Here is a 24973-nt window from a genome sequence, read left to right on the forward strand (position 1 = left end):
AGTAAATATTAAATGCAAATTAGATATTATTTCTCGTCCAAATTTTTGGGTCTTACTGAACTTGTATTTTCTTCATTTAGAAGTTTGTTTAAAATTAAGCAATAATTTTGTCATTATCCATAAAATAAAAAAATAAATTATCTCAATAGAAATATGCGACATTTACCATTTTTATGTAAAGGTAAAACATCTAAAGGGTTGTATGTGATCTTAACGCATTCGATCTCTAAACTTCCACTAATCAATAAAGGAACAGCATGATCAATATTATTGCTCAGGGCATGAATATTTTAGAGAAATTTATATAAATATGAATTGAGTTTTATTATATTTATTAAGCATTTGAGATTGGATGATTGAATTTCTTCGTTATTGCTTCTTATCATTTTCACAATACACACTTATATATAATTTATCATTTTTATTATTCTATTTAAAAAACATATATCAATATGTGTTTTTTTAAATAAAATGATAGAAATGAAAAATCCTAAGTTGTCATATGTTGTAAAAAAATAATAAGTTTATTTTTTTAATTTTTTTATAGATTATAAGTATATATTCCTTCAATGAAGTTTAAATAGAAAATGAAAAAATTTAATTTATCATCTTCACACATCACACACCACATTTAGATCTCGTTTGGTTACATATATGAAAATAAAAATTGAATAAAATATTATTAAAATATTATTTTTATTTTTAAATTTAAAAATATAAAATTGTTTATTATATTTTTTGTAAAAATTTAACAAATTTGAGAATCTCATGTTGGTAACCAAATTAGACTTTATTTTTATTTTGTTCTCTTATTAATCTATGATTAGAATAATTTAATTAAAAAATTAAAATTAACCTGAAAAACATAGGGGTCTTATGCACGTGCTTCGCATGTTTGAAGCTCGTTACGCGAACGAAAGGTACGGTAGGCAGCATGATTAAGAGCTAGCGTGCGTAGCAAGGTTGCTCTTTCGGCGAGCACACGTTTCAGACTTCACTGTTGATTGTGAAGTAGTATTCGGACTGAGTCAATTTTTTTTTTTGAGGAAACCAAAGCTTTACGACGTGGAACTGTTTTATTTGAGGAGGTGAACCGTAAAAGTACAGAACCGTAGCTGATCATAACTCCTTTTAGGGTGAGTTTGGTTACCAAACTTATCTCAACTCATCGTTACAATTTTTTTAAATTTCAATACAAAATATAATAAACAATTCAACTTTTTCAAATCTTAAAATAATAATAATATTAAAAAATAATATTCTAATAATATTTTATTATCTCAACTCAACTCACTTCAACATTCAAACACAACCTAAATTTTTTTTGTTTTAGTTTTTAGACTTATTTTCTTTTGTTGGGATTAAAGAATAGAAGAGGATCAGTTCAGTGGGGCCCCCACTAATGGTAGCGGAGCCACGGTCCACGACTCCACATAGAGAGGGCCGTGTGGTGCAATATTTAAGGAATCCGTGACTCCAATGGACCACATAGGAAAGACAAATTCTCTCCAAATTGAAATTATTGAGCTAAAGCTTCTTTTTAATTATAAAGTATTAACAAGATATGGCCATTCTCGAGATGGTTATTATGTGAGTAATTAATATTTGGACAAATCAAAACCTTCAGATTGAATAAGTTTACGATCAATCGACACTTTATCTTACTTAAAATATAGGGTATAATTTTTAATTTGATTATTGACAATAAAGGAGTAATTTCGTGCACCGTTTCATAAATAAAAAATAAAAATTAAAAATTAAAAAAAAAAAAGTAGTGTACGGCCGGGCATCTGAGGTTGGGAAATGCACTGAACTTCTCCCAATGACATTGTGGGTAATTTTCATCAGAATTCGCCATAAGAGCCGTACGTTGTGATTTCATGGAATTCAGTTATATCATTGTACATTATTTATTATAAAAACATCATTAGTTGGTGAAACCAAACTTATTTACCTGAATATGGATGGAACAGGTATAACACGGGTTGGTTTGTTATTAAAAATGAGATGAAATTAGATGAGTTGAAATTAAAATTAAAAGTTTACTAAAATATTATTAAAATATATTTTTTAATATTATTTTTATTTTAAAATTTAAAAATATTGAATTATTTATTTTATTTTGTATAAAAATTTAAAAAAATTGTAATGATGAGGTGAGATGAAATATTTTCTAAAAACAAACTATGCCTAAAAAGGCGTGGGACCAAACCCTGCACTTTGGAACCATAAGTGAGGCTACCAAAGGGAATTCATGTACTCATTACGGATGGACCATCCCTTTGTAATTAGTAATAGCCACACTCATATTTTATTTTCAAGGACATTTACAACCAGAACAATGTCAGCAACTTGCCATTCATTTATCAGAACTTTTAAAAAAATGGATGCACCAAGGGAAGGAAAGGAAAGGAAAGGTTGAGGCTAAGCTTACGATACCCAACTGTTTCAGCTTTCGACATTTGCCCAAAACACTAGAGCTACAACCCCACCTGCCCATGCAATTCACGCTCTTCACCTTTACTATCATTAATTCCGTCGCTAGGAACCAATAAATGGACAGCCACCCTCTCATAAATTACAATAAATAAGACCACATTTTCTAACTAATATTTATAACCGTATGAAATATTTTAAATAGAACGAAAATGAAGTGGACGGAGAAGCTTTTCTTGAACAGAAAGTTCTTTAAATACTTGCTTGTTTTCTTTTCTTAGCTTTTTGCCAAGTCACCCCGAACGAACGAATCAATCTCCATCGAAACTATCATGTCTTACTAATACTTGGAAATGCTAATGAAAAAAATATAATTAACTGAAAAATTATAATTCTCGCATATTAATATCATATTTACAATCGGGAGGAGGTTATAGGCAAGACAGCGGGGATTCAAAGAATGAGAGAGATGCGCAGACCCGCAAAAACTATCAAACAATCTCATAAACCATGGCACACAAGTAACAAGAGGAATGACCATGCACCAAAGCTCTGATAAATTTCAGGATCACATCTTTTTTCCCATGATCATTTCTACAGTGCTATGAGATGAATATAATTTTAAATGAATCGAATAAAATATTATTAAAAATTAATTTTTAATATTATTATTATTTTAAAATTTAAAAAAGTTAAATTTTAAGAATTTTAATATCAAATTGTTTCTCTATCCAAATAAATCCTTGGACGTGTTAAGAGCAATCTCATTAGATTATGCAAATATAAATAAAATGAGAAATTTGGCTAATAGAGCATAAAAATTTGTTGTATTAAATTATGTAAATGTAAACAAAAATGACTTTTAGCTATAGTAAAATAAGTCATTGGCTCATATTTGGTGTTTCTTGTAACTAGACCAAAAGCAATTATTTATTCCCTTATAAACACCCTATTTGCACTTTAATTGCATGGAAAATAAAATAATTAATGTAAAAATTATTTTTGAGTTTTCAGAAATTACACTGTTTTAGGTAATAATTTTCTAAAACCAGTTTCTTAAAACCACCACAATGTTGATCTCAATCTTTTTCTACAATTTTCTTTCAAAATGCTACCTCCCTCGTGCATCTTCTACTTATTAATTAGGATTTTACCATTTGTATTTACTAATTATATGTTAATTATAATTAATATTTTTATCTCTAGCAATCATATGTTAATTATAATATGAAGTATAATTGGTAAAATTGTAAAATATTAAAAATAAATAAATCAAGAAAAATATTATTAAATTATTATTATTCTGCCTAATAGATAAATAATTTAATCAGAAGCAAAATCATGAGATTTTATGCAAATTATGATTTTGCATTTGCATAATCGAATCAAGTGAGGATGCCATTAGATTTCAGGATCGATGCAGGAGGCACAAGGAAACAACCTTAACCCTACATATTCAAACTTCAAGTTCTAACGCACCAATTTTAGATAGAAAGTTTTAGGATTGTAATATGAACCTCGGATCTGGCATGCCTTTTCTCATAGATTGTAATATAAACAAGTTCATACAAAACAGGGTACGTCAAAAGCGTCCACTCAATCAATTAGGCAGTCTACGATACAAATTGAGAGCTCCACGTCAAAGCTACTAAATTTTCAGAAACTTTTACAGGAATCCGATACAAATAACAAACATACTACACAAACCGGTAAATTATACAGAGTTACAACCCTAACTTAACACCAACCTTATAAATTAGACGGACAAGTTTTAACACAAACCTGTAAATTACACAAACCTATATTTAACAAAAACCTGTAAACTAGGCATACACAGATTAAACATCAATCTATGAACAACCACCCGAAAAAAAAATACAAATTGACGAAAAAGGGGAAAAACCCAGACATCATTGTCGCCATCCAGCTCCAAGCCCCACCAACCAATCCCAATAAAAGCTGAAGATATACATCAATGTCTGATTAGAAACCTTTCCTGAAAGAAAGGTCTTAAACTACTTAAATACCATGACTGCTTCTGGGTCACAAACTCAACTTTCGCCTTGATAAAAAAGTAAGGCAAGGTCGAGAATCAAAAAACCCAAACAACTACTCCACATCAACGGTTGATGCCAAACCATCCGACCACGACCACGACCACGACCACGTTACTCTAATCGAGCCGTAGAATCCTACGCAAGTCGCTAGCGACATCTTCGATCTTTACGGGTACACACTTCCTCAAGAAGAAAGCCGGTAAAGGTAGCGAACTAGGTGGCGGAGATTCCGCAAACACCGACGCCCCGGCATAGAACCCAGCGACTACGTTGGAGTCGGTCGTCAGTCGGACCCGATTCGGGATAGAGACCGGATCTGGACCCAGTCGCTCCGTAGACCCCAGATCCACCTCTTCAAGGCTCTCCTTATCTGCTTGGCTCAGATTTTCGCCGCGTTTAAGGATCTTGACCTGGCCCATGATGAGGTTATTGGACGGCGCTTTCTGGACCACGGTTCGGCTCAGAGCCGGGGAGGAGCTCGGCCGCGTAGGGCTTATTTTCCTGCGATTAGATTGTGTACGGTTAACACGGTTAGGGTAAGCGTTTCGTGGCTTCTTCATGTGAGTTGGAGAGAAAGACTCCTTAAGACAATCTTGGGGTTTCAGAACTGCCAAACCACCCATTATACTGAAACCCAGAAATAAATTTGACTTACAAAAACAAAAATACAGAAGGAAAGGGTTTGGAAGGAAGGAAATTGTTTACAAGAACCAAAAAAAAAAAAAGATTTTAAAGGCTTCAGAAAGAAAAACAGGTAAAGATTTGGAGGTCAGAGAGCTAGGGTAGGAGAAAAAGAGAGAAAAGTAATATCAAATGTGCAGAGACTGTGTGGAGGATCAGTGTTGAGTTATAGGACAGCAATGCAGTGCTAGTTAATAGCTTATCTATCCGAGGCAGGTGCGAATCTTCCACGACCACTAGTGATTGCCCTGGGCCCTGGCTGCAGTTCTGCTTCTACGCAATTGCCTTGCTCCCCCCATCTTTGACTATTAAAGCCCTACAAATAGGGCTACATCCAATATTGTCCTAAAACTTAAAAAGTAAAATGAAAGGAGAGACAATTTGTTTGTACCATTATGCCCATTTCCACTATTATTCCAAAGGAAATTCACATGTTATTCGGTCATTCATCTTTTTATATATATAAAGCGATTATTAACGGTAAATCTTGTTTTAATAATTTTTTTTTATTAAAATTAATATTGTTAGTCTAAATATCGTCTCTTTTTAAAAGACTAATATCGTCGATGCGTACAGACGTTGGTTTTAATTTATCATGATCGGATTAATATTACAGTAGTACTGATCGGGAGCCCTCAATCGATCTCTCATATTTCTGTCTATTTAATTATGTCCAATTAAGAACAAACAACATACGGCTCGATCAATAATTATTTGATGACCTTATTTATAAAAATATTTTATAATAATTTACTCGATCTACTATAATTTCCATATATATATAATGAAAGGGCAAGCAAGTCAGTTCATGTACGTAGGTACCCTTCCATTTAATAATTATTTAAGTACTAAGCAATCAAACACAAATCTTGTTTTAACGATTTTTATTTATTTTTTCATTAAAATTAATGTCATTCATCTAAATTCGTCCGTATACTATGAATATAACGGGCGTATGTAAGTTATTATGGATCGATCGTCATATTTAAATTAAACTTCATTAAATATTGTATTTTGATTCATTTGAATATTTGCATCATATGTGTAAATCTTAATAATTTAGATACAATAAGAAACCAATTGACACGAATCACATGCCACATTGATCGATCTCTTTTCCCAACATTTGGACCAACAACAATCCAAGATATATATGTTATTAATAAAAGGTAAAAAATTCTTATAACTTCTCATTTCTTTTAAAATTGAATTCCAATATTAATTTAGGATAATTATATTAATTCTTTTAATTATATCAATTTTATAGCTTGAATCTCATATGTTTGACTATGTGAGGTCGATTTGTCCACGACGAATGTCAGAAAATATCAAAAATTATTGAAGATAAACCAATAATACTTGGAATAAAAATATCTGTTGGATCATATAAAGGTATTTATAATAATTAAGCAGTTTTGATGTTTTTCCATATTGTATATACTTGCATTAATATTGATATCAATTTCAAAAAAAGATTGTCTCTGTCATCACATACGTTAAGTACCTTTAAAATCAATAATCTTCTTCCCAAGGCAGCAAAAATGAAGCAATGATAATTTTCGCAAATTAACAATTACATATCAATGCATTTATATTATAGTTAATTATGTGATTTATGTAATTTACCTGTATATTTAATTTTCTTATATTATTCTTCATTTATGAATTTTAAGGGCGGATAATAATAATTTGATAATTAAAAGTATCATTGTAATAAATGAACTGGATATAAATACAATAAAAGCTTTGTTTGTATATATTGCAAAAGCCAAGAAGTTTGCAAACCACGGAATGAATCTTACAATTTTAATTTATAATTGATATCTAATTTAATTTAGAATTTAACACTATTCAAATTGAAAATAATATATTCAATACATGTAAAGTGCTAGGGCATATGTTGAACTGGATGATAATTTTGGAAAGCTAGCTCCTACTATATTTGGTAAAGTAGCAGAAGAGGTATTTAGTTGTCCAGCAGTTGAGTTAATGGAACATGTTGGAGAGGTATCTTTTAAAATTTGTATTCAAAAATTGAGTTTGGTTATAATGAGTTAATTAAAAAAGAAATTGGGTTTTTATTAATTATGTAAAGCTATTCAAAATTTATTTTATAGGAACATCCACCATATATCAAAAGCGTTATGGATAAATTATTTAAAAAAAATTTGGAAGATTCAAGTTTATGTAGATCTAGAGAAATTGAAGGAGAAAAAACATAGGCATTTTAATGTCCTCTCTATTGAGGCAATGCAAAATGAAGAAAATGATGGATCGTCATCCTTGAATCAAAATTATCTCAAATAACTTTCATAAAATTATGGGTGATGTTTATTTATAGGACCAAGTTATAGTTTATATTAATGTTCTTCTTTTATAATATATCATAACGTGTAATTATTTATAAATTATATAAACATTACATCGTTATTTAATTAATAAAAAATATTACGTCTTTATTAATAAAAAATTAAATATAAACTAAGTAAACGTGCATTGCATGTTGCTTTCACTTAGTGTGTGTATATATATATATAAGAGGAGTAATAATTGTTCAATAAAATATTTTCTATAATTGGTAAGAAGAGAAAAAAAAAAAAAGAGGAGAAAAGGCTAATGACATGCAATATGGTCTTACAGAACGGCGAATAATTGTAAAGGGAAATGCTATGCATCTGCCCCACACCGGCACACATTTCACATCACTTTTTTTTTTTTTTTTACACTCAATAGGTTGAGTGTGTGCCGGTGTGGGGCAGATGCATATATTTTTCCAATTGTAAAAGAGAGATGAATTGTAAAAAGGGAATTCGGGGAATCCAATGGGTTGAAACTTGAAAGACCATCTTTTTGTTTTTAGAAAAGAAGAAAAGATTATTGAAAGGAAAACACATGCTTTGAACGTGTATTTCGCACTCCCACTGGCTCTGACCTGCAACCAAAGAAACGTGAAGGGTGTAGAAATGCATCCGATGTCTAAATCAAATGTATTGTTCAATCTTTATAGTAGAAAGTAGGGGTTCTGTTAACATACCTGAATGATGATCATCGATGGATATATATAGAGTAAAGAGGAGACCCCCTTGAACCTCGTAACCAAGCCAATATGTTTAGTTTTTTTTTGGTGGGCATTTTTCCAAGTATTACGATAAATGTTACGTTCTTTCAACAAATTAAGATTATTGTGGTCTTAGCATATATAACAAGTACTGAAATGTGTATATTACTCTTGTTCAACCTCAAATACGTGGGTTCGTATCAAAGCTCAAAAAATTTATTGGCAGTACCTGGGGCCCATTTCTCCTATGGCTAAAGCAGCCCATCCCCTTGATTGGCTGGTGGGCCTGCATTAATCCAGTGGACTTCATTTGTCAGTTCCGGCCCTGAAACGAATAACCTATAAAAAAAAAAAAATACAGTGGTTATTTTTTGCGCACTCTTTTCCCTCTAGAGAAACTTTCAGCGGTCCATCTGCTTTTCCTCAAATAACATCCACCAATGAGTTTTTGCCACATAGCTCTTCCATTACATATAGCATATGTCTGTCTATTGAGAAAAAAATTCCTCTCCACCGAAGCCCCTTGTTTTTTTGTTCACAGAGTGCTTGTCGATAAATTTCCTCCCAAACTTCTTTTTGTGTAATCTTTGTCTCATTACACTGTGTTCTCTCCTTCTTATTTCCCCATCACTTCTTCTTTTACTTCTTCTCAGTCTCTTATTTTGATTTTTCTTTCATTTTCATTTGTAACTTATTTCTCAGGTGATTTGTACATTTTCTACTCTATATTCTATTACACCTTCCTCTAGAAATAAGAAAGAAAACAAAGGGTTATTTGTTATGAGGCTAGGGGGAAGGAGATGTATGGAAGGGAGTTAGGGTTACAGGGCACCGAAGACAGACGCGAAGACAAGATAGAACTGAAGTGATGAGTTCGAGAAGTCAAGTGAAGTAGAACCTGATATCAAAACGCACAGCAGCAACCTGGAAATGAGTATCAAAACGCACAGCAGCAGCTGGAAATGGAGCTCACCGTTTCACCCAAACCGCACCGTTTCGTTGAATTTATTAAACGCCCCGTTTGCATAATTTCAGTTATTTACATTTCAGACTTGTGTTCTTTAAAAGGTCTAGAACTTGTTATTTTAATTTCTGCTTTATTCGGTTATGAGTCAGGACACGTGTCCATATATTACTGCTTTGGTTAGTTACTCCTGCGTGGGTATTAGGATCAGTCCGGAAGCACCAAAAGGAATCATCTGACAATTTTACATTTTGGAGAATATTGAATCAAGTCCTGTGGAGGTGAAAGGTCCCTCGAAGAACCCTATATCCATTTCTTTTCCAGATTTATCTTAGAGTTATTTTCACAAACAGCTCACCTGCATAACATTCTTTCATCAAGAATCAACCCAGAATTGCTAATATCCAATCCATCCGCAACATACACATCACAGGGATATTACATTATTCAAGTCTTTCTTTTTCTTTTAAAAAAAATTAAAATTGGACTGCGCTGTCGCATGCGGACCCATTATATCATTCCAATCTTCATTTTTGCATTTAATTTTAATCCAGAACTCAGATATGGCTATTCCCAAATTCCAAACCAAACCGGCCTAAGTCCAACTGCTCCACTCTATTCCAAGATCCAACTTATACGCTAAAGACTTCCTAACCAATTTGCTTCATTCGGATCATTGAATGTGCTCAGCTTTATCTCAATTAGATTTTATTTTAAATATATTTTAATATTTAAATACATAACTCTCATATCATTAAACATTATTTAACCAAAAACATATTTTTTAACTCAATACCTCTTTACAAGTGAGATTCATAAATTTTGTTAACTTCTTATAAATACATTTAAATTCATCTTAACATCTAAACTCATCTTTGTGTATGTTTAACTTACCAAAATATCAATCCACTATTATTTATAAAGAATTTAATTTATCTCAACTCAACTCAATATCTAAATATATATTTTACTGACCGGTACTATTTTCTGTAGAAATTAAATATTAGAATGTGAACACCTTTTATGGATGAACGGCTACGAATGGAATAATATGTCACTGCTACTTTCATTCGCGTGTTAGAATGTTGTATCTGTGAATATGATGTTGATTGAACTGTCGGTGAAAATGATTTAAAAACCCTTGGGTAGTCTAACGATAACGCTCCAGATCATATGGCGTAGCAACTCATAAATTTCCCAACACCCATGCACACGTTGGCTTCATCCGAATATATAATGATATCTATTGAGTAAAAAAAAAGTTCAAAACAGCCGTACGATGTACAAATAAATATTATTATAAAATAAATGCTTTAATAAAAAAAAAATATAGATTCATAAGACTGTAATATTGATCTAAAATATTAGGTTCTCTTATTATAATTATAATATTCTGGCAAACATGAAGGCAATACAGCTTAGTGATCTCTCTCTCTCGATCATTGCAAAGCGCATCAAAATAGGTGTCCTCGATCGTGTGCATGTAAGGTTAGATGCAGGCATATTGGCCCACTCTAATTAATTGAAGACCAACTTTAAATAAGATCGATCAATGTATTAATTTTAAGTATATACTTAATATTAATTATGTGGCTATTTCAATAATTGTTTTTCTAATATATTAAAAAAAAGTGGGGGAATTAGCATGGAAGGGCATGCCTGCCTGCCCAAATACCATGCATGCACAATGCTATACATAATTGCATATCAACATGCAAAAACTAATAAAGCTATTGGGCCCCCCCACTGTTACCGAAGCCCATCATAACTTACGAGCACCAGCTATGCATTTTCTCCCCCACTCTTTTCAATTAATTTATTGGCCAATCCAGGCATTAATCATTAATAGGCAAAAAAAAAATCTTACTGTTTATTATTTAACCATGTGACTATTAAAAAAATAATAATTTTATTAATAATCACTTCTTTAATTATTAAATAAAATAAAAAAATAATAATAATCCTGTCATTATCTTGAAAATCCAAAAAGTTGAGGCCACATAATAAAGGAGAAAACATCGCATAATCTTTAAAATGGCGACTGCTAATACATATAATTCTGAAAGAAAAAGAGGGTACTCTTGCCTGTCATGTTACTTGTATAATATATTAATGGTTTAGCACATGAACGTGACGTTCCTCACCATGCATGGCCCGAATAGCTATAAATTAATGTCTAATAAAGCTGAAAAAGTCTTAAAATTAGTGGCGTTGTTTGTTTACGCAGTTCAATTTATCTGTTTAAAATTGAATATAATATTCTTACAATATTATTTTTATTTTAAAAATTAAAAAAATTAAATTATTTATTATATTTTATGTGTAAATTTGAGAATATTATAATGATTATATAAGATAAGATAAAACCAAACCAGCCAAATTTGTATTTATTTATTTAATTAATTTGTTAAAGATGGTGCCTAAAATTTGTGATAATTATATTGTATCCTGAATTTAGAGGGCTTTATTTTTCCATAAATGACGATATATATAAATGGGGTATTAGGTGTTATTTGGATAGTGAGTTGAGATGAAAGTTAAATAAAATATTATTATTATATTATTTTTTAATATTATTATTATTTTGAGATTATAAAAATTAAATTATTTATTATATTTTATTTAAGAATTTGAGAAATTTGTAATAATGAGATTGGATGAAATGAAACATTTATTATATCCATGTTTTCGAACTTCAAGCTTAAGAAATAATTGATCCATCATTATTTTATACGCGTGGAAAATTAACATAAATTGTAGTCTAAGTATGATTAATATTTAATATCAATCAGAAACGTATAAATCCTAGTAACCGTCTGATGTCAAAAAAAAAAAAATAATAATAATCCTAGTAACCGTCATTGAGTATGTAATATTGACATATTGTTAAGGAAATTCACAGAATAATATCTATTTCATAAACGTGTCTACATTTTTACAATCAAATCAAAGGCCTAAAATTAGGATGAAAACGGATCCTCAAGTACCTCTCTTTGGACTGCTCAATCCTTGAATGTCATGTAACATGTCCGTTATTTTATATATATATATATATATGTGAAAAATTATATTCATCATTTTTATACACCACACTATATATAATTTCTTTTATCAAATATGTAGTTTATAGACGATGAGTAGAATAATTCAATTATTTAAAAAAAATATATTTTTAAAAAATAAAAATAAGTATAATATGTAGGAATGATGAATAATAAAACTCTATATATATAATAAATATAAGATGTAACTTGCCTTCTGATTAATAGAAATGCATGCAAACTCATCTTAATGCCCTGACGAGGACACTCTAATGACCTTAAATTAATTTATATTTGACCGTAACGTTTGATATCCAAGTGGCCATCCTCGATCCTTGGCAAACTTGTGTGTTGCTGATATTGGGCACAATGGCCAGTGACGTGCTGACGTGGGACCTTAGAGAAAAACATTTCATAAAACTAAAATAAAAGAAATGGAAAGAAGACGACAGCGTTGACCACTGATACATGCATATGTATGTATGTATGTATGTATAAGGTGGGGGTAGCTGTTGAATGGGAAGGGGCACCGAGGCGTGTTCGGGACTGTCTCAGTTTCAAACCTATATCTCACCTAACACGTGAGATAACTTCGTTGTTCTCTAAGCAGCGGAATATAACAATTACTCTTACTACAATATAAAATTAATATATATATATATATATATATATATATATATATATATATAGAGGTGTATTATTATTATTATGAAAGGCAATGGCATGCATGTGTATTTTTTCGAGAAAAAAAGGGTGTTTCGTAAAGTGGAGTCCTAAAGGTGTTGAAGCCTACTTTTTCTACTTTTATAAAACTGAAAAAAATTAAAGTAACCTTAAACGTGTAGGAAATAATCTTCTTTGAGTGTCCCCTTTTTTTCTCCTTTTATCAGTCAGGACTCATGAGTAAGTTGTTGCGCCCATTTAATGATGAAATGAAAGGTAGATTACGGATCGTTTGGATTAAAAAATTATCGTATTTTATTATTATAAATTTTTATATAAAATATAATAAATAATTTAATTTTATTAAATATTAAAATAATACTAATATTTTAAAAATATTTTATTTAACTCATTTAAAATTATTTCATCTAATCTCACCTTAAATTTTATTTGTTTTAACTTTTTCAATCTTGCAAATGAGAACAACTTTTTAATATTATTTGTCTTTGATCATATCCTTACTTAAATATTTATTTTTCCTGTTTTAATTTGAATATCTCAAGTTTAAAAAAATCTACGCACCAAGTGAGTTTATAATATTCATTACTTCAAATTATTAATGTTTAATAAATATCTTTAGATCTATATATTTTTCGACACACTCTCCTTTAATAACTGCCCACACGATTTTTGTGCACTTGTCCCCACTTCCGATATAAATTAGCCTTCCTCTTTCTTTCTTTTGTCCACTTCTGCCTAATGGGATCGGAGATGCTGAGAGAGGGGGAGAGAGACAGGCAGACAGTCACAGAATGGAAAAAAACATAACCATTTTAGGCTCCTCTCTCTTGTCCCCTCTAACCGCGAGGCCAGGATTTCAACATTTCTGTATCATGTGTTCTTAGTCCATAGAAACAACAAACAATGAAGCTTCTTCTAATCTCTGTTTTGCTGTTTTACTGTCTTCGTAAACCCATTTGGGTTGGTGCCACACCGGACACTCTTGTTCCATCCGTTTCAGCTTCTGTTTCCTCCCCAGCAGTCTCACCTGTTTCTTCAATTTCCACATCAATGGCTGCTTTCTCCCCAGGTAGCTTAATATTTGTGAACGCTTCATGGCCATGGGTACTTGTTTTTAAATGGGTCATGGGCCAAATCATTTCGAAATTCAAAAACAGCGACCAAGATACAGTATTTTAATGCTGGTACAATGAATGCTCATTCTTGTTGATTTTTTTTTCCATTTATGGTTAAAATTAAACTCTTTTCTCCGATGTGGATTCTTCTCCATTTTTTTCTTGCAATTGTAAAACCCGGTCTCAAAAAAGTTCAAACTTTTTGAATTGACGAGGTTTTGCCGTTTTGCTGAAGCTAATTTCTACACGTCTATGTTCCTTATGCAAACCAGGAATTGAGGTGGGAATTGAAGAAGATCATGTGGATGCACACAAGAAAATGTTAATTGCGCTCGTCGTTGCTTGCACTGCTCTTGCTGCAGGCATTTTGTCTTTGTTATGCCTGTGGATATATCGCAGGACACGCAAGCCTCACAGAAGAAGTGCTCGGAGCTCAGGTACATCCTTTTCAACGAAAACCCATTACTTTCTTGTACTTATTCATTAGTGGCGTTTTAGGTGAATTCGAATCAATTTCGATTACGGTCTGAGGTTCTTTAATTTGTTTTGTCCGGTCTTGTTGGTTTTTGAACTTGAAGATGCTGAGAAGGGACTTGCTTTACCTCCGTTTTTGACTAAATTTAGCTCCGTAACAATTGTTGGCAAGAGAGGATCTGTTCCATTGATTGACTATAAGCTTCTAGAAAAGGCAACGGACAATTTCCGGGATAGTAATATCTTGGGAGAGGGCGGATTTGGATGTGTTTACAAGGCTCAGTTGGATGATACCTTGAATGTTGCCGTCAAGAAGCTTAACTGTGAAAGTCAGGACGCCGAGAGGGAATTCGAGGTAATTTTTGTTTCTAATTCTAAACGGGTTTATGTTTCATGAATTTTTGGCGTTATGAGTCATGACCATATTGTTCTGGTTTTGAACTCTCTTTTTGGATTTGCAGAACGAGGTTGATTTGTTAAGTAAAATTCAACATCCAAATGTAATTTCCTTACTGGGTTGCTGTATTCATTGCGATACAAGATTTATTGTCTATGAATTGATGCAAAATGGATCTTTGGAAATTCAATTGCATGGTAAAACATACTAAACTTATCCTCGGCTTTACAAATCTGTGAAAGTGCAATCAATAATGCTAATGTTTTTGTCTTTCAAATTTTATTGATATGTGCTATGTAGGACCTTCTCATGGTTTGGCATTAACTTGGCACATGCGGATGAAAATAGCTCTTGATACAGCAAGGTAAGCTTGTTTCCCCAGTCTTCAAAATCCTTTTACTGTTGTTCGAGATTTGAATGTTAACAATTTGAAATATGTTGACCAGAGGATTAGAATATCTGCACGAGCACTGCAATCCGCCGGTGATCCATAGAGATCTGAAATCATCTAATATACTTTTGGACTCCAACTTCAATGCTAAGGTAAAATATTTTAGAAAATTGTTGAAGTCTTTGATTTCCTTTATAATATTGCTGAAAATGTCATATAATATATTGTTACCTTACATTCTTACCATCTTCCATTTAACTAGCAATCTCTCTCTCTCTCTCTCTCTCTCTCTCTCTCTCTCTCTCTCTCTCACATCAGCTTTCGGATTTTGGTCTTGCTGTAACTGATGTGGCCCAAAACAAGAACATCAAGCTTTCAGGCACTTTGGGTTATGTAGCCCCGGAATATCTTTTAGATGGTATGTAAAATTATAATAATTACTCATGGTATTCATATGTCTGACTGGTTGCTATTTCTCTAAATATGTAACTTCTCTTCCCTACCTTAAAAGAGTAATATGATTATCCTTTTGGATCTCTGACACCGCAATAATGTTATGAGGCAGTGCTGATTTTGATATGCATTTTCACTCACTGTGTCTTTTGATTAAGCCATCTTAAGCACATGCACATGTCGTACCACTTTAGTGCCTCTGGATCAATCATGTTAGGCTTTTTATCTAGACAACCACTGAAAACTATTTCATCTAATTTTAACTGATTAAGTGCGTTTTAAGACTGACGTAGTTTTAATTTCCAGGTAAATTGACAGATAAGAGTGATGTCTATGCTTTTGGAGTTGTGCTTCTAGAGCTTCTGTTAGGAAGAAGGCCAGTGGAAAAACTGGCACCAGCTCAGTGCCAATCTATTGTCACATGGGTATATGCCCAACCCTCAAATCCCCCGTCCTTTTTTTTTTTTTTCCCTTGTTTGGATTGCAATAAAAATCTGAACTCTAGAAGTTAATGCTATAGTATTTATGGATGCAGGCCATGCCCCAGCTCACAGACAGATCTAAACTCCCAAACATTGTGGATCCTGTGATCAAAGATACAATGGATCTGAAACATTTATACCAGGTTTGTGAACTATAGAAGTGTTTGTTCCCCAGTAACTGGCTATTATACTGATATTCTACTATTCTATTGGTGGAACTTGGATACTTCAAATCAATAGCTACTGACCATAACTAACTTTTGCTTGGTCTGGTCTTACAGATTATTATTATTTTGTTCTTTTCCTTGCTGATTTAGTATTAATTTACTAATTTTTGGTTGGTGTAAAGAGTGACAAACCGAGGTGAACCGTGGAAATTCAGTTTGGTAGTTCACCCCCTTCCCAATATTGATCTTAATTTTTACCAGGCATGATAAACTTGATCATTATGGCTGGCTTGTGCAGCAACTTGAGACCGAGACTGAATTATTTCTTGGGCGTTCAATCACATTTTGAACTGATTGTACCAATAATATGAAATGCTCGTGTAGGTCGCTGCTGTAGCTGTGCTATGTGTGCAACCAGAACCAAGCTACCGGCCACTAATAACAGATGTCTTGCACTCTCTCATTCCTCTCGTCCCCATTGAACTTGGTGGCACACTAAGAGTTGCACAAGCAACACGACCAGCACCTCCTGCTGATTCGGCGGTGATGCCTTCTGGTCACTGATACAGAGCGACCGTATGTTTGTTCAAGTAATGCCCATGCATTATCGCTGCTGTCCTCCATTGCGTATCCACGTCAATTAGGTTGCTCTGCTTACAAGTACTTGATAGTTTCTCAAAGAAAGGAAGTCAATGGTCTGATGGTGAAGGGAAGTTTGGCCTGGCTGGAGTGGAAGTATTATCTCACCATTTTAGATTTCGTGTTTTTGAAAGTTACTTGTGCATACGAGTCTATTTTTAACCCATTTTCTGGTGTACGGATTAGCGAAATTTGCTAGTTGTATTATCTCTGTAGCTCCGTTTTCTTTCATGCGAATATTGCGAGAATGTAAAACTCTTCTTTTTCTTTCAATATTGCTACAAGTGTAGATATAAAAGCTTACAAGTTTTTGCTCTGTTGGAAATGCTGAAAGTGGTCTTCTCAAAGAAAACTTAGGACGCCATAATTTCCCATTTGAAGATGTCCTAAATGCAATACGTGGAGCTATCAATGTCGGTCCCAAAACACCGTTCGACCACATTCGCTTGCGCGTGCAAAGGCATGTGTGTGCACGCAGATTTTGAATAAGATGCTGATGATTATACACAAGCACATCATACTCGAGCTTTATGCAACACCATCCCATTTAAAGACAGTTTCACGGTATCAATATAAGCAAAATCTTTATAGATTATATATGTGAATTCACATATTTCGACTGAAATTCCCCTTGCGATAACAAATCTACCAAATCGCCTCAATTTGAACTTCAAATACAAAAGATTTCCGACAGGCCAAAAGAGCACACATTATTACGCGATATCTTCAATCATACTCAGTAACTAGGTTTGCATATTGTATTCTCCAAAAACTCTAAAGCTATGCTTCTAGTATGGAGTTCTGTATCCATTCACTTCAACTGACATTGTGGAATGAATCAACGATGGCATCAGCAAGGTAATCACATTTGGCCAAAGATAATCCAGCCAAGGATATCCTTCCATCTTTTGTCATGTATACATGCCACTTGCTCGTCATATTGGCACTCTGATCAGACAGGAGATGCAACATTATACAACCAAGAAACAGCTATGTGCATCATTGCGTTGCAAAAGTGCAATTTCACATTAGTCACCAATTTACAGTATCGAGGTATTAGATATTGCAACTGGTTTGAGGTATGTGTGCAGACCAGTGGACCAGAGTCATAAACTCAGAAACTTGTAAAAAGATGCAAAAATTGTTTGTGACAAACATGGAAGCAGGTTCTCAATGAATATAAAAGAAAAGTAATTGGTGTAAAGGGAACATACACATTATGTAATCCTCCAAGGGAGGCCCAAATCACATATGGGCCTATATTTCAAAATGACTACTCAATGACACAATTGAAGCCCCATTGAAACCATTATAAAGGGCAAGGACTTCTCCTTTTCAAGCAATGTGGGATTCCATACACTACCTACCTTATCAATCAATATGGGGTATCACAATCTCCACCCCCCCTCCAAAAAAAAAAAAAAAATTCCTAACGTTCTCGGCCAATCCATCATAGGTGGCATTGCTCATGTCCCACATAATACATTTATGGTTGAGATAGGCTTTGATATCATTTGTAACGTTCCAAGAGAGGCCCAATCTACACCTGAGCCTATATTCCAAAAGGAATAGTCAATGATGCAATTGCAGTCCCATTGGAACTATTATAAAGAGCAATAACTTCTCATTCCCAAACAATATGGGATCTCATACACCATCTACCTTTAAAAGTCAATATGTGATATCACACATTATAATTTAGGGGTGCTACCCGCATGGTGCGGGGCGGGGGCACCCCTTGCCCCACACCAAACGGGTGGAGGGTTTCATACACCACCCCCCACCCAGCTACCGGGAGGGGGGGGGGTTGAAACCACATCCCGCCCCACCCTCCGCTCAACCGATTGTCTAAAAATTTTTTTAGTCTAAAAATATTTTTTAAACCCAAATTCAATTTATACATTAAAAAAAAATATAAGCTCATTAGAGTTATATTTTGGATTGCATTGGTAGTTTAAGTCCCACATTGCTTAACTATCACTATTTTATTGCCTTGACCTCCTATATAATGGTTGGCCTAGGAGGCCAACGCAATCCATTAACTTGAAATTGAATTTAAGTTTTTAACAAATTGTATATATCTATATACAATATATTTATATAAATTATAATTTTTTATGTTAAAAAGGGGAGGAGTGCGGAGCGGGGGTGGGGCCCCACTAGGGTCAATCCACCCCCCGCCCCCACATGGGCAGTGCAGAATAGCCGCACAACCCATGCAGGGGCGGGGCGGACGGGGGCAGGGCCCTGCTGCCCACCCCTACATTATATTTGACTAGATGCAAGAGAATTTGCCTACAAGTCAGCACTTACAGGGGAGAAGAATCAATGAGTGGAAATGGGGCAAATATTACTATAATTAAAAAAACAAGATCTGGGAAACAATCAATTTTATAGGCAAAAACTTGGTATGTTTTGATGGAAGTTGAAAAGAGATTACCTGATCTATGTTCAGGCCAGTGAATGAGAACATGCCAATCTGCTTAAGTATAAATGACCAATCCTTCCCACTCTTGTCTTTTGCAGATAGGCTATCATAAAGTTTCTGTCTCACGTTCTTTATCCTCCCAGCCATCATTTCCATTTCTGCTTTCCATTCATTGAAGAGAGCTGGGTCACCAACAACGTTGGCAACAATCCTTGCCCCATGAATTGGAGGATTGGAGTACATTGGTCGAGCAAGCCTTTTCAGTTGGCTTTTCACCCTGAAAACATTTAAACTATACCCATCAGGTGGTCTTCAATCAATACATTACACTTTATTTCCACTTTAAAGTTGTAAGGCTTTGGGAGCTATTCATCATGTTAGTTAGGCATGATAACCCTAGAGGAGCCAGAAGTGGATGTGTTATTGAAACAGAAAGTTTATTTAACTCAACCATTTGAAGAAACACGAGGGGTAAACCGATGATGTGAAAAACCAGTTCTTGGCATAACAACTGCCCACCTTCTATTTACTTTAGTAATGTAAAACCAGACCACCAGGATTGGAGTAATTTGATGCATTCTAATGAGAGAATTCCATTAATTACTTCATTAATTTTTGTTTCTTCTATCAACTCATGTCCATGCCAATAGCATTATTCAACTCCATCTTCATTCAAGACAATTATATACTTGGGAGGGGGGGTGTTGGGGATACAAGTTTTTAACAGCAATATCAAATTTCCAGAAAGGAGAGCACGGGCATGCCCGTTTAGTTTTCTGATATGCTAACTGTCATTACTTGTATAGGTGACCGTGTTAGAGCACTAATTGTGCATTTGTTCATCAAATCAGGCACGTATCTTGTGGGAATTCTAATTTAACTATTGACCATAAAGTGAAGGAACCATAGGATATCTGGTTCACCGGACCTTGCTGCCGCATCTGCCGATGAGCAGACAACATTGATTGCTCCAATCCTCTCTGCATACAGACCCAGATTTTTACTATATGACTGGGCAACCAGAAGCTCCATACCCCGCGCAGTAAATAATCTCACTGATGCTGCATCTGTATCAAGGCTTCCACTAGCAAAACCCTAATGCATTGATAAGTATACATTTAAACACACAAAGCAGAAAGTTCCCAATTATAGGGGAAAAAAAGAAAGAAAAAGACCTATGCTGTGGATGAAAAAGCGTTTAATATATAATACATCAATGAAATCTTGAAAGTTTTCTTCACAAATAAGGCATCAAAATTCACAACTTGGCAAACCCTACAACCATACCTGGTATGCAACATCAAAAAATGGTATATGGCTCTTTGCTTGAATGACATTAGCAATTTTTTCCCACTGTTCAGGGGTTGGATCAATGCCAGTTGGGTTGTGAGCACAGCCATGAAGTAACACAAAAGACCCTTCGGGGGCAGCCTGAAAACAGAACAAAATATTATTCGCAACTGGATTAAAAGAAGTCAATTTAAGACAAATTAAGGGAACCGACTTTTAATTGAAGCGTGGATGTTAAGATAAAAGATGTTAACACCTTAATTGATAAAATAAAAACTCCAAAAAACACAAACTACACCAAGATGGAACCTTTATGTCAGCAATCATCCCCTCAAAGTCCAGACCAACTGTTTTTGGATCATAGTATCGGTATTCAGACCATGGAACTCTAGAATCATTGAAAATATTCTTGTGATTACCTGCAAGACAATTTTGTTGACCATGAAAAGTCAGTGCCATACCCTCAAAACACATTTCATGTAAAAGTGCAAGTAAATGACTTCACACACCCCAAGTTGGAGATGATATTAGAACTTTCGCCCCAGGAAAATATCGTTCGATCAGAGCAGCAGCTAGTCGAAGAGAACCAGTTCCAGAAAGACCTTGAACAGTAGCAACCTGAAAAAAAAAAATATAAGGGTGGTTTATTCTATATATAAATAAGAACCAAAATAATATATCACATTCGTTGAAAAAAATCAGGACCATTTAAATTCCCACGTACTCTTTGCTGCTTTATTACAGGGTTGTCTGCTCCAAATAATAACTCAGCAGTCACCTTATTGAATGCAGCCAAACCTTCGATTGGGAGATACTAAACATTATCATCAAACTGTAGTAAGTGATCTGAAGCGAGAACAATGACTGCAGGTCACCGATATACATTTGAGGAAATAGAGATACCTCTTTGTTTTCTCCCCTTTCCACCATAAGGTTCTCTGCCTAGAAAAGAAAAGTTCCAATATAATTAATTTAAACTCGATTTGCTTGTCAAAGAACCAGTTCTCAGTTTTGTCAGTAAGAAGAAAATTTTCAAATAGAGTAAAATTTAGTATACAGAAAAAAGAAAAAAGAAAAAAGAAAAAAAAAAAAAAAACAGAGAGATTATACTTTATGAGATATATATCGATATGTGAGGGAAAAACTTAGACCTTCTTGACAACATCCAGAACATAAGGTTGTAGCTCTTCCGTTCTATAGGCCCCAACTCCGAGGTTCAGCTTGCTTTCGTGTGTATCTGCCCTAAAAGCTTCAGATACTCCAAGAATTGGATCAGGAGGAGCCATTGTGACACTCTCAAAACGAGAAGCATTAACCGCAGCCACCATAGATATTCGACAAAAAGACTGCATAGCAGAAATGACGAACTCAGATCTAACAAGTAACAACCAATCATGGAATATTGCCTCTATTGGAAAGCAAATTAAGGCATGAACATTCTAGAAACTACTAACAGAACCCAACACCTACGAAAGAGAAAACCGCAGATCAACTTGATATAAGACTAGATAGGAAAAGGAAAATCAATGTGAACACCTTAAAATATGTTTTTTTTTTTTCATGAGTAAAAGTTCATGTTAGAGAGGGTAACTGTTGATCAGAAAGCGCAAAGCATAATTCAAGTTAAGAACTAACTGATCCACGATTACATTGCCAGGGCAGGCAACGGCGTTTTATACCTTCGCGTTAATAAAGGGATTGCCTTTCGCCTTGTTGAAGCTCAGGCTAGCACTTCCGAGCTTCAATTTCCCCTGTTCACATTACAACAATATGTTAATGATGTACAACAATGACGCCAGGGTATCGAGAAAACATAAGAAGATAATTAAAGAAGAGGAAATCCCTTTCCATTATTCTCAACATCGACCTTTATATCTTAGCATATACAAACAACATGCCCGGTCCCCTTTTAGAATGTCCGGATCCTAAAAATGAAAACCCCGACGCTGATTCATTTTATTTTTCAACCTTTAAACGGCAAGCAAGACGAAACATCCCCTTCTTATATACAAAGAATGTAATCCGAATTGAAAACATGCAATAACCTTGACATTCTCAAGCGGCGAGAGTGACGCAAATGGGGATGCTGAGGCTACAGAAAGCATTGTTGAAGCCATCTGGAAACAACAACTGTGAGAACAGAACGATCAGACCGACAGCAAAACGAGAGTCGCCAAGTCCGAAGGCGAATTGGCGAAGTACAGAAATGAGAAAAATAGGATCCAAATGACTTCGATTAATTAGAGAAACTGAAAGTGAAATCGTGGAATTATAGGTACAAAAAAGATCAAAACACACGCTATTCCCGGAGAGAGGGCGATGAGTACGAAGGAGAAGCCCCAGGTCGGGTAAATCAACGTCGGAAATGGAAACAGCAGAGCCTGGATAAAGCGAGAGTGAACAACGTATTATTGGGAAAAAGGAGAAGCCGTACTTGGCATCCGCTTTCACGCCACGTGTTGGTGATGCCTGGATAAAAAGTTCGAAAATGACAGTTGCAACCCTAAAACAATCCGAAAGTAAATTCATTGGATGTATAAGTTTGTAAATAATAATGATATATTTAAGTTAGATATGAATATTGAATTGAGTTGAATTAAATTGAAATGATGAAATATTATTAAAATATATTTTTTAATATTAATATTATTTTATGATTTAAAAAATTGAATTATTTATTATATTTTATATTAAAATTTAAAAAAATTATAATAATGAATTGAGATGAATTAAGATGAGTCTGATAACTAAACAAATTCTGCTTTCATAATTGTGTTGAATTTTATTAAAAGTGGTGTTTATTAGCCTAAGAAATACATTAATTATTAATGCAGAGACTTATCACATGATATAATAGTACCTTGTATCATACTGCTGAAATTAAATATTGACATATTATTGCGAAGAACTTGTTATTGCTAAATAAAGAAAGAAATGCCGAAGTTCCAACGGCGAACAAGTTGTTATCCATGGTAAAACAAAAGACCATACTGAAACTTTTATTGGTAAATCCTAAATATCGAAGAATTTAAGTAAAATTTATGAAAGGATGTGTTAGAATATAATTTAACTAAAAATAGCATTAAAAAAAAGCTAGTCAGCAGTATGTTCAAGTTTGAGAAAGGAAGGTATCTATCTACTGCCTGCTGATCTTGACTTATCGGAGCTGAATCGAGCAGTTGAGGTAGCTTAACGTTGCAAGTACCACCATCTTTTAGGTACATTCCCACCCATAATTCAAACATGAATACCAAGAAGATTTGGTTATCTTCGATTTACGTCTTATAAAGAACAGCAGTCCAGACTCAGAGGATTGGCCTTCTATTTCCTTTTTTTGATCTTTTAGGCAACCTAATATCACCATATAAACTTTCAATGTATAGAAGATGAATAACGCATAACAGTCGCCCATCATCACAGGTCCACCACCGAGCCCTCATCTTAAAAACCATTATGCATCCCGTACATAACCCTATTTCAATTGTAATGATCCCTCCTTAAAAGGTGGTTTCCGTTTAGAGCCAAGAAGATTAGCAATACAAAAACATCATACATATTTGAATCGATTACAAAACATCTTACCCGCAAACCACCCATTTGAATCATTCCGCTACATCATACACATGTGCAAAGTCAGCAAACTCTCAAAAAGATTTGAGTATACATTCTCTTCTGTTACCTAGTTTAAACACGTGGAGTCGTCAGATTCAGAGTTGATCTAACTCATTTTGGTCCCATTTGGATACAATGGTGAGATGGATCTTTACCTCATTTAATTTCAATTAATAACCTTATTACTGTTCGCAAATCATCTTATCTTACTATACAAACGGGCTCCAAGTTTCGTCCCATCTAATCATTAAAACTTTCTAAAACTTTTAAACAAAATATAATAAATAATTCAATTTTTCAAATCTCAAAATAAAAAATTATATTCTAACAATATTTTATTCAATTTTCAAATCTCATCTCAACTCAACTCAACTAACTAATCAAACCTCCCCTCATTTGTTTTCACAATCATTTTCATTTCATCTGATCTAATCATTCAACTTTATTAAATTTTTACACAAAATAAAATAAAAAATTTAACTTTTTCAAATCCTAAATATATATTTTATATGTACTAGTGGCTGATTAAAGAGGCTAAAGAAAGTTTGGTAATATTCAATTTTTAATTTTTATCTCAACTTATCTCGTATCGTTTGTAAAAACA

General features: G+C 33.7%; 3 protein-coding genes across 4 annotated transcripts; 1 reads left to right on the forward strand and 2 right to left on the reverse strand.

Annotated features, from left to right (window-relative positions):
- Positions 1 to 3998: 3998 nt before the first annotated feature.
- On the reverse strand, positions 3999 to 5558 carry LOC108992239. The gene has a single exon (XM_018966733.2). It carries the CDS (start codon positions 5114 to 5116, stop codon positions 4610 to 4612), a length of 507 nt encoding a protein of 168 aa, XP_018822278.1. The 5' UTR covers positions 5117 to 5558; the 3' UTR covers positions 3999 to 4609.
- An 8089-nt stretch (positions 5559 to 13647) lies between these two features.
- Positions 13648 to 17374, forward strand: LOC108992219 (probable receptor-like protein kinase At1g80640). Its single transcript, XM_018966704.2, has 10 exons — positions 13648 to 13990; positions 14309 to 14473; positions 14615 to 14865; positions 14972 to 15104; positions 15208 to 15271; positions 15354 to 15450; positions 15617 to 15716; positions 16058 to 16176; positions 16287 to 16376; positions 16785 to 17374. Exons 1-10 carry the CDS (start codon positions 13825 to 13827, stop codon positions 16962 to 16964), a joined length of 1365 nt encoding a protein of 454 aa, XP_018822249.1. The 5' UTR covers positions 13648 to 13824; the 3' UTR covers positions 16965 to 17374.
- A 229-nt stretch (positions 17375 to 17603) lies between these two features.
- LOC108992218 (aspartate aminotransferase P2, mitochondrial-like) lies at positions 17604 to 23267 on the reverse strand. 2 transcript variants are annotated; one of them, XM_035695589.1, is made up of 12 exons: positions 23056 to 23267; positions 22803 to 22887; positions 22437 to 22508; positions 21909 to 22103; positions 21661 to 21699; positions 21482 to 21571; positions 21267 to 21375; positions 21067 to 21176; positions 20755 to 20898; positions 20396 to 20562; positions 19480 to 19744; positions 17604 to 17987 (listed from the first exon to the last, which is right to left on the reverse strand). In XM_035695589.1, exons 2-12 carry the CDS (start codon positions 22872 to 22874, stop codon positions 17856 to 17858), a joined length of 1395 nt encoding a protein of 464 aa, XP_035551482.1. In that variant the 5' UTR covers positions 22875 to 22887; positions 23056 to 23267; the 3' UTR covers positions 17604 to 17855. The 2 variants fall into 2 exon arrangements, with proteins under 2 accessions (XP_035551482.1, XP_018822248.1); XM_018966703.2 differs by having other exon boundaries at positions 22803 to 22874; positions 23056 to 23154.
- Positions 23268 to 24973: the final 1706 nt, after the last annotated feature.

The sequence above is a fragment of the Juglans regia genome, chromosome 11, assembly GCF_001411555.2.
Source record: "Juglans regia cultivar Chandler chromosome 11, Walnut 2.0, whole genome shotgun sequence".
Lineage (NCBI taxonomy): Eukaryota > Viridiplantae > Streptophyta > Magnoliopsida > Fagales > Juglandaceae > Juglans > Juglans regia.

Bases quoted from the DNA above. Each gene is read 5' to 3' on its own strand.
- LOC108992239 (XM_018966733.2), bottom strand. From the start codon at position 5,116: ATGGGTGGTTTGGCAGTTCTGAAACCCCAAGATTGTCTTAAGGAGTCT.
- LOC108992219 (XM_018966704.2), top strand. From the start codon at position 13,825: ATGAAGCTTCTTCTAATCTCTGTTTTGCTGTTTTACTGTCTTCGTAAA. The intron at 14,866-14,971 runs GTAATTTTTGTT...TTGGATTTGCAG, and splicing joins ACGCCGAGAGGGAATTCGAG to AACGAGGTTGATTTGTTAAG. The intron at 15,272-15,353 runs GTAAGCTTGTTT...TATGTTGACCAG, and splicing joins ATAGCTCTTGATACAGCAAG to AGGATTAGAATATCTGCACG.
- LOC108992218 (XM_035695589.1), bottom strand. From the start codon at position 22,874: ATGGCTTCAACAATGCTTTCTGTAGCCTCAGCATCCCCATTTGCGTCA. The intron at 21,700-21,908 runs GTCTAAGTTTTT...TTTCTTTTCTAG, and splicing joins TTCTGGATGTTGTCAAGAAG to GCAGAGAACCTTATGGTGGA. The intron at 21,572-21,660 runs GTATCTCTATTT...GATAATGTTTAG, and splicing joins AAAGGGGAGAAAACAAAGAG to TATCTCCCAATCGAAGGTTT.